Consider the following 13,950-nt stretch of genomic DNA (forward strand, 5'->3'; position numbering starts at 1 on the left):
TTACATTCAGAAATCACATGTATTGTCTGTTGTCAATTGTATGTCTCTTTTAGCCACGTTATAAGTGCCTTGCACGCTGGGTCCGAGAGCACATTAATTTCATCTGTGCTGTATCTCATGCATATTAGCATATTTGACAATAAAGCTGACTTTGACTTTGCAACCATTTAACATCCATAAACATCCTCTTTGGTCTTCTTCTCGGTCTCCTGCCTGGTAGTCCAAGACTCAGCATCCTTCTCCCAATGTATTCACTCTCTCTCCTCTGGATATGTCCAAACCATCTCAGTCTGGCCTCTGACTTTTTCTCCAAAACCTGAAATATGAATTGTCCCCCTGAAATACTCATTCCTGATCCCATACAACTCCCAAAGAAAACCTCAACATCTTCAACTCTCCTACCTCCAGCATTTCTTCCTGTCTTCTTCAATGGCATTGTCTACAGTCCAAACATCATGGCTGGTCTCAGCACCGTTTTATACACCTTTCATTTTAGCTGAAACTCTTCCATCGTACATCACACCTGACATTTTTTTCCAACCGTTCCCGCCTTCCTCTACACGCTTCTTCACCTCTTTTCCACACTCACCATTGCTCTGGACAGTTGACCCCAAGTACTTAAAATCCTCCGCCTTCTTTCGCTCTTCTCTCTGAAACCTCACTCTACTATTTGGGTCCCTCTCATTCACCCACATGTATTCTGTCTTGCTGCGAATGCCCTTCATTCGTCTCCTTTCCAGGGCAAACCTCCACCTCTCGAGTTATTAATCCTCCACCTGTTCCCTGCACTTGCTACAGATCAGTGTCATCTGCAAATATCAACCAAGGAGATTTCTGTCTAACATCGTCTGTCAGCCAGTCCATCACCATAGCGAATAAGAAGCTATCCCTGGTGAAATCCACCTCGACCATGAAGTCCTCCCTCACACTGACAGCACACCTCATAGCTGTTTTCAGGGGCTACACTGTTGCTGTGTCACTTGGACAAACTGAACCTTACTCTGCAGGGTAAGTCAAAAATTCTGCCTGACTTGGTGCAAAGTGTGTTTGCGTTTGTCAACAAACTGAAGCTGTTCAGGGCGCATATTCAAAAGGAAGATTTAACACATTTTCCCACTCTGCTAAAAGCCAGCGGGCAAGTCACCACCGATACCCTGGATAAGAAAAGAGCCAGATATGCAACACTGGTTGAAAACTTGCACGAAAACTTTGTGACCCCATTCCGTGATCTACAACTGAAAAAGCCGCAGATTACGTTCCTTGTCGACCCGTTTAATGCGGAGACAGACTGTTTGAAAGCCCCGCTAGTCACAGATGAAGCTGCGGCTGAGTTAGAGATGATCGATCTTTGTGAGGAAGATCAATTGAAACCTGCTTTAAGGGAAGGGACCATTGAGTTCTGGAAACGCGTGCCAATGGAAAAATACCCCAATGTCAAACCGGCTGCGCTTAAGATACTGTCAATGTTTGGGTCAACATATGTCTGCGAGTCTGTGTTTTCTACCCTGAAACATGTGAAATCAAGGCATCGATCGGTTATTACTGACACTCATGTAAAAGAATTGCTTCGAGTGGCAACAACAGAATGCAAGCCAGATTGAATGAGGATTGTTCAAGACAAAGAATGCCAGAAGTCCCACTAAGCAACATGCAAAATATTGTCAATTATGGCATTTTTGTTTGTGGACTTGGTTTTACTGAGTTTGTGTGTGGAAAGACAGTGTTCTTTGTTGCCTGTGGTTTTTGTACTCTCAGAGTCAATTTCCAATATATTTGCTGATTTTGTATTTAAAAGGTGATACTTATAATCAATCTGTCTGAGCAGAGGTCTGTGTGTGTGTGAGGGATGGGGCGATGGAGTGTTCATGTGTGCCCATGTTTATCAAAGTCAGTGTTATTGTCGAATATGCTCATATGCATGGCATACAGCACAGATGAAATTACTGTGCAATCGGACCCAGCGTGCAAGGCACTTATAATGACTTTAACAAACATAATAAACACAAAAACGACAATTTGACGGGAGAGAGAGGGGAGCCGCTGCGTGTTCACGCACCGCCATCTTGATGTGGCTCTTTGCAGTAACATAGTAAAAAATGTGGCTCTTCGTCTCTGACTGGTTGGCCACCCCTGCACTAATTTTAAGTGTTTTAACTTAGTGTTTATCGGTTTGAAATAAGTAGGAATTTTGTGTTGCCAAAGGACTCTTTGTAGTTTTTTTCAGAAGCTCCTGCAATGTAAGGTATTGCTATTCCTCTCCTTTTTGTATCTTCAGAATTTTTAGTTTCATTCCCTATTCTTTCTTTCTGACATTTGTTGAATGACCACTGAGGGTACCCACAGTTTGTGAGTGCTCTCCTGATATGTTTTGACTCCTTTTCTCTACCTTCAACGCTTGTTGGTATTAGTTTAGCCTTATGCTGGAGGGTTCTGATAACTCCTATTTTGTGTTGTAAAGGGTGGTTAGAATCGAAAAGTAAGTATTGGTCAGTGTGCGTAGCCTTCCTAAAGACTTCTGTTTTGGATAAGAAGCGATACGTCCGACACCTTCATAGAAGTACAGATGACGGCTGAAGAAACCTTTTCATCGATGGACCACTCCTGTACGACTGAGAGCTTACACAGACTTACGTTGATAAAGTATTCTGCGGCACGTCGAACTCTTTCGCAGTGAAGGATTTGCTTCTTGTTGGATTCTCCTGCACAGCCACTATTTCCTTGTACTTCGTTTCAATATCACAATTCTTACATTTCCCCATGGTTCAAATTGGTGTTGAACAACTGTATAGAAGAACACTATGTTTCATTAGCTGAAAATCAAACAATACGCCGTTTACAGATTTTGCTAATGATGGTATTGAAATCCTTAAGCAAATATTAATTGGATTGGATTGGATTGGATTTGCCTTTATTAGTCTCACAGTGGAGAAATTTACATTTCACAGCAGCAAAGTGATGAAAGGAATGAAAGTAGAAAAACAAAATACATGAGCTGCTGGAAAGGCAGCCACTCTCGGGGCGCCGTCTTGAAGTCAAAAGAACAAAAAAACTAAATAAATAATATGACAGCATAGAGACAATATGACAAAACAAAGACACAGAGACATTCATTCTTCAGGACTTGCTGTACCCTCTTTGTGATGACATGAAGCAGCATGAATGGCATGAATTCAGCTTTTAGCTGCTTTTGTATCGATATAAGCAGATCAAATTGGCTGGCGGGAGATGAAAAGGGCATCGTAGTAACCTGATTATTGTAATAACTGAGTATCGTACTAACCGGAACTAATTATACATAATAAGACTAGAAATTTGCCGGGAAATTAAAATAGTATCGCAATAAGCAGTACTAGCGATATAACGAGTCTTTACTGTAATGGATAAAAAAATGCATTCAAAGTAGTCAAATTTTCTCCACGAGAGAAAAAATACAATATTGTCCTGCACTGAATTGGTGTGATTACAGTACATTGTGTTTAGTTCATTTTTCTGACTATGTTTGTTGTTTTGTAATTTGAGTTAATCTGTCATATGGTGAAAGGAACTCTTTGATCTTCTCCTCTTTCATCTAGAACTGTTTCATGTAACAAAGAAGTTACAGAAAGTGCTTAAGAATGAATGACTGTCTTTGTGTTATCATATTATCGTTTAGTTTTTTGGGTTCTTTTGACTTCAAGATGGCGCCTATCCAGCAGCTCCTGTATGTCGGTTTTCTTTCCTTTCATCTTCATTTCATGACTTAAAGTTTGCGGATGACATAACTGTGGTGGGCCTCATCAACAACGATGAGGAGACAGCTTACAGGGACAAGGTCAGCACGTCTGGCCACGTGGTGCAAGGACAACAATCTCCGTCTGAATGCGGAGAAGACGAAGGAGATTGTTGTGGACTTCAGGAGAGTGCACCCCCAGCATGCTCCACTAACCATCGACGGTGCTGCAGTGGAGAGAGTGAGCAGCACCAAGTTCCTGGGAGTGCACATATCCGAAGACCTGTCCTGGAGCCACAACACGGCATCACTGGCCAAGAGATCCCACCGCCTGCTGCCATCGGGTAGGAGGCTGCGGAGTCTCCGAGCCAAAACCAGCATGCTCTAGGACAGTTTCTGCCACCAGGCAGTCAGGAGACTCAACTCCCTCCCAGCCCTGCCCCTCCTGCCCCTTCCCACTGCCACACTCACCAAATGCTAAGTACACGCTGTACTATCATCCTGAACTTTATTTTTTGTTCTTTTTCATTTTTTTCTGCAAGACCTCACTTCAATCTTTTTTTTTCTTGTTTGTTTTTGCACTACTACATTATGTCACTTTACATACGACACTACCTCTCCTTACATACGTCACTACCTCACTTTACATATGTCACTACCTCACTTTACATACGACACTACCTCACTTTACATTCAGAAATCACATGTATTGTCTGTTGTCAATTGTATGTCTCTTTTAGCCACGTTATAAGTGCCTTGCACGCTGGGTCCGAGAGCACATTAATTTCATCTGTGCTGTATCTCATGCATATTAGCATATTTGACAATAAAGCTGACTTTGACTTTGCAACCATTTAACATCCATAAACATCCTCTTTGGTCTTCTTCTCGGTCTCCTGCCTGGTAGTCCAAGCATCCTTCTCCCAATGTATTCACTCTCTCTCCTCTGGATATGTCCAAACCATCTGGCCTCTGACTTTTTCTCCAAAACCTGAAATATGAATTGTCCCCCTGAAATACTCATTCCTGATCCCATACAACTCCCAAAGAAAACCTCAACATCTTCAACTCTCCTACCTCCAGCATTTCTTCCTGTCTTCTTCAATGGCATTGTCTACAGTCCAAACATCATGGCTGGTCTCAGCACCGTTTTATACACCTTTCATTTTAGCTGAAACTCTTCCATCGTACATCACACCTGACATTTTTTTCCAACCGTTCCCGCCTTCCTCTACACGCTTCTTCACCTCTTTTCCACACTCACCATTGCTCTGGACAGTTGACCCCAAGTACTTAAAATCCTCCGCCTTCTTTCGCTCTTCTCTCTGAAACCTCACTCTACTATTTGGGTCCCTCTCATTCACCCACATGTATTCTGTCTTGCTGCGAATGCCCTTCATTCGTCTCCTTTCCAGGGCAAACCTCCACCTCTCGAGTTATTAATCCTCCACCTGTTCCCTGCACTTGCTACAGATCAGTGTCATCTGCAAATATCAACCAAGGAGATTTCTGTCTAACATCGTCTGTCAGCCAGTCCATCACCATAGCGAATAAGAAGCTATCCCTGGTGAAATCCACCTCGACCATGAAGTCCTCCCTCACACTGACAGCACACCTCATAGCTGTTTTCAGGGGCTACACTGTGTAACTTTGCATGTGTGAATGCTGTTACAGGGGCAGCCCAGTGCTACACTAGAGTAGAGTAAAAATGGCCATGTGAACACCCCTATAATGTAGGGATACTTTTATTGGTATACAAACAATCAAACAAACAAAAAAACAACTTTCCACAAAAATAAAACCTAACAATTCATATGCACTCTTAATTTTCTTAAAAAAAGGAGTCCAAGATGGCGCCCGATTAGGCAGCCGTCAGCAAGTGCTCTGATGAGCCTTGCTTTTTTTTGTTGTTTTTGTCTTGTTTTTGTGTTTCCTTTTGTCACTTTGTGTTGTTGTGCATCGTGTGGAACGGATACGGATTGTTTTTCAGCATTTTTGGTCACAACATTCATCAAGCAGGAGACTGTGCTGAGCGGTTGCGCCTTTTCGGCAGCATGAATATGAATGGGAGGAATGTCAGTGCCATTTGACTATCATTGCTGGATGGCTCTGGGGCCATTGTGCTTTTTTTGCGCCTGTAATGGGCAGCATCTTCACAGCCCCGCTTTGTTTAGCAGAAAGGTCGGTGCTGTTGGACAGTCTGTGGCTGGATGGATGCATGGCTTAAGGAGCCCGCGATAAGAAGAAAAAAGTGTCAGCTGAGATGTGAGACAATTTATTTTCGTCAATGGATGCTACAGCTGCGTGTTTGCTTTCAACATTTAGCTTGTAGTCGACGTGCACAGTGCACCATGATGTCCCTGATGATGTCATGTTTTTGTTTTTTAGTTTTTTTGTTCTTTTGACTTCAAGATGGCACCGCGAGAGTGGCTGCCTTTCCAGCAGCTGTTGTTTTTTGTTTTTCGACTTTCATTCCTTTCATAACTTTGCTGCTGTGAAATGTAAATGTTTCCACTGTGAGGCTAATAAAGGCCAATCCAATCCATAATGTTTTGCCTAAATATCGGATAAAGACCCAATGTCGGCGGATAGTCAACAACAGATAACTCTTCCCCATACCATTACCAATAAATGTCAGAGCTTCACTTTAAATTCTCTGAACATGTTCATTTTATATTTCTTTCTTAGCAAGACACTCCTCTTCAACCTGCTCCATCTTTGTGCCACTCTTCAGTCCAGCCATCCATTAATTGGAAGGAGAATGTTTGCTGAGAAATACTCATTGGCAGCTACATGGAAAAGAGGTGTACTATTGAAATGATTACCAAATGCTTTCTGTATCAGGTATCTGGAATGCTAATGTGGATCTAGCTGCATCCAGTAATGTTAAGCGAAAAAAAGCAGACTTTCAGCTTTTAAAAAAATTATATATATACATATATATATATATATATATATATATATATACAGTAAAGTCTCGTTATATCGATATCGGATATATCGATAGTCCCGGTTATATCAATGCTATTTCTATGCACGCACGGAGAAAATTACATGCAAACAGGGTCGGATATATCGATAGTCCCGGTTATATCGATATTTTTCGGACTCCCTTGAATATCGATATAACGAGACTTTACTGTATATACATACATACACACACAGTGGTACCTCGGTTCTCGACCATAATTCGTTCCAGGACCCTGTTCGAAAAGCAATTTTTTTCGAACACCGAAACCACCTCTTTGCTCCTGTCACTTGCGAGTTGACAGCGGGGAGGGGGGGGGCTGCCTCTCCCGGCGGTTCGCGATCGCCTCGCCAATGCCGGATGATTGACTCACCTCGCCTCACCTGGACTCTTCCTTCGATGCGCGAGTGTATCAGTGTATCCGGTCCGAGATATTTTCCCCGCGTCCCGTAAATTTATGTCATCTTCCGGGATTGCGTAATTTTGCACCCTCGTGTGCCATTTGCTTTTTGGCGTAGTAAGCAGGTCGGATCACCCCCTGCCTTCTTACTCGCTGTGTTTTTTCTTTTATTTGTAAATAAACATCCTGCTTGGTTAGTACGTGTCTGCTTTGGGATTCCAAACATTCCACTACGTTCCGACGAGTCAGCTGCCGTCACTCTCGCTCGGAACGTGACAGCTACGGATGACTCGGCTACAGGATGTTCTTTTCTCTTAAAAGATCTATCCAATGACACTTGCTCTCACGCCTACAGTCACATCACTAGATTTCACAGCCTCCTTATTCTTTAATATCGTACTGATCGTAGATTTCGCCATGCTGTATTCCCTCGCCAGATCAGACACCCGCACACCTTCATATTTTGCGATTATTTCTTTCTTAAATGCAATAGTTGTATGCACTACTTTTCTTTTGTCACTTTAAGCAGCACTTACTTTCTTTGGAGGCATGATTAGGGGCTAAAACTCTTCGTACACCTATATTAAACGCTAGAGCAAAACGCAGCACGTCCGCTAGCGACAACAGTTGGTCACGAACAGAGCGATACACCCGTGCGCCGCTCAGCACCCCACCCTCCCGTACGCACTCACGTGTCGTATTGGCGTATTGGCGTTTGAACACCGATTTGTTCGAACAGTGAGGCGTTCGAGAACCGAGGTACCACTGTATATATATATATATATATAGAGCTTACACAGACACACATATATATATATATATATATATATATATATATATATATATATATATATATATATATATATATATATATATATATATATATATATATATAGAGAGAGAGAGAGAGAGAGAGAGCTTACATATATATATATGCATATGTATATATATGTGTGTGTGTGTGTGTGTGTGTGTGTGTGTAACATCTGACTTACGACCGGGTTCCGTTCCGCCAAAACGGTCAAACGGTCGTAAATCGAAAAGCATTCAAAATGGCAGACGTGAGGTTTATACGATGTCAATGTTGTTTTGAAAGAACGTTTTCTATTGAATACTATGATATACTAAACTGCTTACAGTTAAATTATAAATATTATAACCTTTAGTGTCATTTTTATCATTTTATATTTCGGATTGTCGATTTTTATTACTGTGTCGTTCTGCTGATCCAAATATGCACGGATTCCCATATATTATGCGCTGTTGAAAAATGGCCCTCCCTGCTAACGGAGAAGCCAGAAGAGGTCGCCCAACATGCACGCTTGGATTTAGGCGGATGCGGCCAGACGCGGCGTTCGCGTCGCGCCAATCCCGAGCGCCGACCCGCCTCGGCTTTTGCCCTGGCCGGCGTCGGAGGACCCTCTTCCCCAGCGCTGACCTCCACGCGCCTCGGCGTCCGTGGATGCTCCCCCCCGCCGGTGCCTGGTAGTGTGACTGGTAGTGCAACACAATCACGCGCCTGGCTGGCCAAAATTGCCGTACACGTTTGTGAAAAAAGCAGTTATTTTTATCCTCATTTTGTGCAATGCTGTAATATTCTCTGTTAAGATAAATGACGCATGCTGAATGTTAAGCGGATCTGGCAACATAGCCAGAACGATACATGTGGTCCTTTGACAGCGATAAAAAAATAGTTGTTGTACAATGCTGAGAGTAGCGGTTGCTTTCTGTGCTCTGGCAAAAAAAAACATCCTACTTGTTCAGTCTAAACAAGAAGGGCCAACGATTATTCGACTAAATGCACGCTGCAGATCTCAACAGCTGCCACTGTAGCGGTCCCAAAAAAATAAGGGTCTGGCGTTTGTGGTCGTAAGTACGGGTGGTCGTAACTCGCACCGGTCGTAAATCGGATGTTAATATATATATATATATATATATATATATATATATATATATCTTCTTTTCCTTTTGGCTTTTCCCTTCAAGGGGTCGCCACAGCGAATCAGTAACCTCCATCTTCAGAGGTATGATACGCATGTTTGTTTTGGCCCAGCTTTTACGTCGGATGCCCTTCCTGACACAACCCTCTGTATTTATCTGGGCTTGGGACCAGTACAAGAAGACTTATGTCCCTTTGTGGCTACAGAACAAGCAACTCGCTCAGTAAAAGGCTCCCAAACACAAAATGGTCATCAGCACAGCAACAATCAAAGAAGCAAAACTATATATATATATATATATATATATATATATATATATATATATATATATATACAGTGATGCCTCGGTTTCCTGTTCGAAAGCCGATTTGTTCAAAAACCGAAACAGCACTTTCCATTAAAATCAATGTAAAAAATCTTAATCCGTTCAAAGTCTAGAAAACAACTTTTTAACTATTTGATCGCATAAACCGGATGAAAACTTAATAGAGCAGGTCATGTGTAAAATTCTATAAAAAACAAACTTATTTTCACCAATTTTCTTTTTGCCACGAGGCGTGTTGGCACCTATCCCAACTGTCTTTGGGCAAACACAGGGCACACTAACTTTTCGAACCATCCTCTGCTTGCTTTAAAATCATACTATTCAGGAGATCTTAACCAAATATGTCTGCATTTTCGCAAAGATAAAACAGCAACAATATTAATGCGTCGGTCACAATGAGGAAGACGTGACGTATAAGGAAGTGGAGGGTAGTCGAGTGACGCATTCAGATGCACTCAGTTTGTTTGAGAACCAAATTTCGGTCGTATACCGGGCCATAAAAAATATGACATTTTTGGTTGAAAACTGAATGGGATGAGAACCGAGACGTTCGAAAACCGAGGTTTGAATGTGTGTGTGTGTGTGTGTGTGTGTGTGTGTGTGTGTATATATATATATATATATATATATATATATATAGTGCTATATATATATATATATATAGTGCTATATATATATATATTGATTTTCATATTTTTGTTTCAAATGGTGAGAAATGTTTAATGAAAATGTAGTTGCATTTTTGTGTACCAGGCGAAAACTTGTTCCAGGTCCGAGGTCAGAATGGCTTCATCTATAACAGCATGGATCCTCTACCATGGGTTTCTGGGAAAGACCAAGTGTCAGAAACAGCAGATCGTGCTCTTGAAACGTTTTATCCTGTGTCTCCTACTGTGGACCTGCAGGAAGTATATGTGTACAAGGAGGACGTGAATTGTACAGGTGAGCAATGGTTCTGTCTTTTGCACCTTAGGAATAACATGCATACATTTAAATGCACATTACACGTGGACATAATTTGTTCATATTTTTATTTTTTTTTACAATGTGCTGTTCTCGACCAAGGACTAACATACGAAGTGTTTGTGCCACCAATAAATGTATATTTCCTAGCTACGGCAGAATGGTACACACAGAAGAAAGTAACCCCTGAGCAAAGTGCCTCATTAGCAATTTGTTCTAGAGTTACAGAGACTCTGAAAGAGTCATTGAAAGGCATAAAAGTCAAGCAACCAATTTGACAGACTGATTTGATGACCAAGTATATACAATGTCATTCACATCCATGCATTCATATTGTAACATATCCATCCATTTTCCGTACTGCTTATTCCTCATTAGGGTTGGGGGGGTCGGTGCTGGAGCCTATGCCGTCTTCGGGCACTAGGCGGGGGACACCTTGAATTGCAGAGCACGCAAAGACATACAACAGTCACTCTCGCACTCACACCGAGGGACAATTTGGAGTGTTCAATCTGCCTGCCATGCATGTTTTTGGAATGTGGGAGGAAACCGGAGGACCTGGAGAAAACCCACACAGGCCCTGGGTGAACATGCAAACTCCACACAGGGAGGCCGGAGCGGGATGCGAACCGGCGACATTTGCACTGTGAAGCCGGCGTGCTAACCACTTGACTACCGGACCACCCTCAATATGTTTCAATAACAGGATGGCACAGATAATGGCGGCTTCCAAAGGAACTTCTTTGCGCGGTGTGAGAGGTGTGGAAAAAAGGCGTTGGTTCTTCCCATATTATGGTGGGTCTGTATTGTGTGCACAATTTCATCTCTGCCAGGGATCGCTGGACCTAGCATCTGCTGTTGCACCACTTCCCAGTCTCGCCACATCATCTTCATGCTGTCACGAGTCATCTAAACAAAAACAAAATTGGCATTAACCCTTTACTGCCTGAATTATGTTCTAATTAGAAAAAAAAAATCTGTTCAGTTTTTATGGTTACTGATGGATATAATAACATACTAGTAGCTTCCTTTTTTATTATTTTTCAATAATGTAGAAAATTTGAGCCTAAGAAAATTTGTGCCTAATTTGGCACAATCGTCATGAAAGGCCTATGTTGAGAGGGTGCCTGTTTTGGAACATATGTCAAGTGCAACTTCAAAGACTAGACTTTTACCCATATGACATCTTTTTATTAAAATAATAAAATACATACATAATTTACATAAAATATTGACATAAAATGTTTACATAAAAATACATAGTTCCTTTACAGATAAAGAAAACTCGCTAATAACCATGGAATAATGCAAAGCAGTTCTTGTGATGCATTTTTTTGCTGTAAATATTAGTTTTCACCGAGCATGTGCCATGCTTGCACCTGTTGCAGTTCTTTGCAACATATGGAACATGAGCTATGTTGTCAAACCGAATACTGTATCATCAGCGGGAAAAGAACCTCAATGTCTTTTAGCTGCGGTTCAGCTGAACAATCGATTGAGCCTCACTATGCCACAACACCAGATTTTTCTTGTTGCCAAATGTTGGAGTAAGGGGATAGATGTAAACCAATTATCAGAATGCAATCGATTATTGTTTCCTGGTTGGATGTTTTGAGCCAAATGGAGCACAACATTTGAGGTCACTTTCAGATCGGGAACCTTGGAGTCACTGACTGGATCTGTCATTCCTCTATATGGAATGCATGCATGTGGCCATCATAACCTGCCAGCACAAACAACTTGAACCCCCAGTTCATTGGTGTATTTGGTAGACACTGCTTGAGTGTAAATCTACCTTCATAGAGTACAATTTGTTCATCAATTGACAAACGCTGTGATTTGGGTAATTCTTGAAACTTTTATCATTGGCCTTACTTTGTGCAAGGGATCATAATTTGGGCTTCCCCGAGTTCCTTGTTTTGTGTTGTCTGCTATATGCAAGTTCCTTTTTATAATTTCGAAGTACATTCTGCAGCATAATCAGTTAGTGGAGATAGCTTTCAAGCCCAAAGCATCCGAGTGTTTGGTCATTTTGAGATTGAGAAACAATATATCAATCCCAGCCACTTCTCAAGCTCTTCTTTGGCGAGACACAGGGGCTTATTGATGTTATTTTGCATTGCATAGAATTTCAACTGTTCAACAATAATATCCATCATTTTTTTCATCGAAAATCCTTTGAAAATATTTGAATAGTGATAGAAGTTTATCAATGCAACATTCACGACTGTGTCCGATGCCAAAATAACTTCATCAACATGGTCATCTATTTCATTCTCATCAGGATCTGGAAAGATATACAGTACATGGGTATTTTAGAAAAAACATATGAGCACAGCAACATTCAAAAAAAGCAAAAACTATACCAAACTAACCATTTGATGTCAATGCTCTGATCTTACCGTGAAATGGGCATCTCTTTCCTTACATCACAAACAGAATTTCAGTCCTTTCAGATGCTTTATCTTCAAGTCAAAGTACTGTATTTGAGAATACGTCTGTGTAAGCTCTCAGTCGTACAGGAGTGGTCCATCGATGAGAAGGTTTCTTCAGCCGTCATCTGTACAAAAGTGAAGGTTTCGGACGTTTCGCCTCCTATCCAAGAGGCTTCGTCAGCGAACTAAAGTCTGACTGGTCGTATCGGCCCCATTTATATATCCCTAATGTCCAGACATGGTGGCGCCGGACACAGCTATGATAGGTCCCTACTCTCAGGTTGGGAGGGGCGGGGGACCCCTCCCTGTGGCCCCACTGATTGTTCCTACATTCCTGACTAACGATTGGCCTATTACCCCCACTGCCCCCGGTATCACCTCATCAGCATAACGACCCTCATCATCATTGCGAAAGTTGCCTAACCTGTTTTGCCTGAGCAGGCTATTGTATGAACGATCCAAATTGAACCTCACACCACCAGACCGGTTTAATGAAGGATTTTGTTGTTTTATAAGAATCGCCTCTTTTACCCCCCTTTCAAACCATCTATGTTCTTTCGCCAAGATTCCAACCTCATTGTCGTCAAATGAGTGGCCGCGAGCCTTCAGGCGCAAATGGCGCAAATCGGTCGGCGGTGAAACCTTCACTTTTGTACAGATGACGGCTGAAGAAACCTTCTCATCGATGTATTTGAGAATGTGAAATGCACATACGGTAGTGGGGACTATTTTGTCCACTAGGTGGCAACAAAACCTTACATAACACAAGTGGAAATGCAACCTATTACGTTCTTCAAAACAATCATTTCTACATTTTCTGATTACAAATTCTTTCTCTCAGATGATTTTAGTTGACATGCCAATCTAATGTCCTCAAGGCCTTCAGAAGTAATTTTGCTGTCTTTGATTTGCCCCAAATAAAATATAGACTTTTAGCTTTTCCTGTATTTTTTTTTCACAGAAACTTGTAAGTGTTGTACCTGCTCCTACCATGTTTCACGGTCTTTTGGAAATAGGAAGTGTTAAATTTGTACCAGACATTATGATGAAAATGTTTTAAGTTAAGTTTTCTAATTTCTGTTTAGGATATAACAAAAAAATACATATGGACCTCCGTTTCAATAATTATATTGAGAATGCAAAGCTATGATGTACAGCTATTAGTGTAAAACGCACCATTCACTTACAATTATTCGCATCGGGTACCCAG

The 13,950-nt window shown here is 41.6% G+C and overlaps 1 protein-coding gene across 1 annotated transcript in view; it reads left to right on the forward strand.

Moving 5' to 3' along the window:
• mrpl37 (mitochondrial ribosomal protein L37) overlaps window positions 1-13,950 on the forward strand; it is a 53,438-nt gene that overhangs the window by 23,614 nt on the left and 15,874 nt on the right. The window contains exons 3-4 of the mRNA XM_089007984.1: window positions 6,398-6,513; window positions 10,096-10,284. Of these exons, the coding sequence (XP_088864110.1) occupies window positions 6,398-6,513; window positions 10,096-10,284 (305 nt within the window). The remainder of the gene's footprint in view (window positions 1-6,397; window positions 6,514-10,095; window positions 10,285-13,950) is intronic.

The sequence above is a fragment of the Hippocampus bargibanti genome, linkage group LG11 (genome assembly GCF_051943395.1).
Source record: "Hippocampus bargibanti isolate YZ-2025 linkage group LG11, ASM5194339v1, whole genome shotgun sequence".
Taxonomy (NCBI): domain Eukaryota; kingdom Metazoa; phylum Chordata; class Actinopteri; order Syngnathiformes; family Syngnathidae; genus Hippocampus; species Hippocampus bargibanti.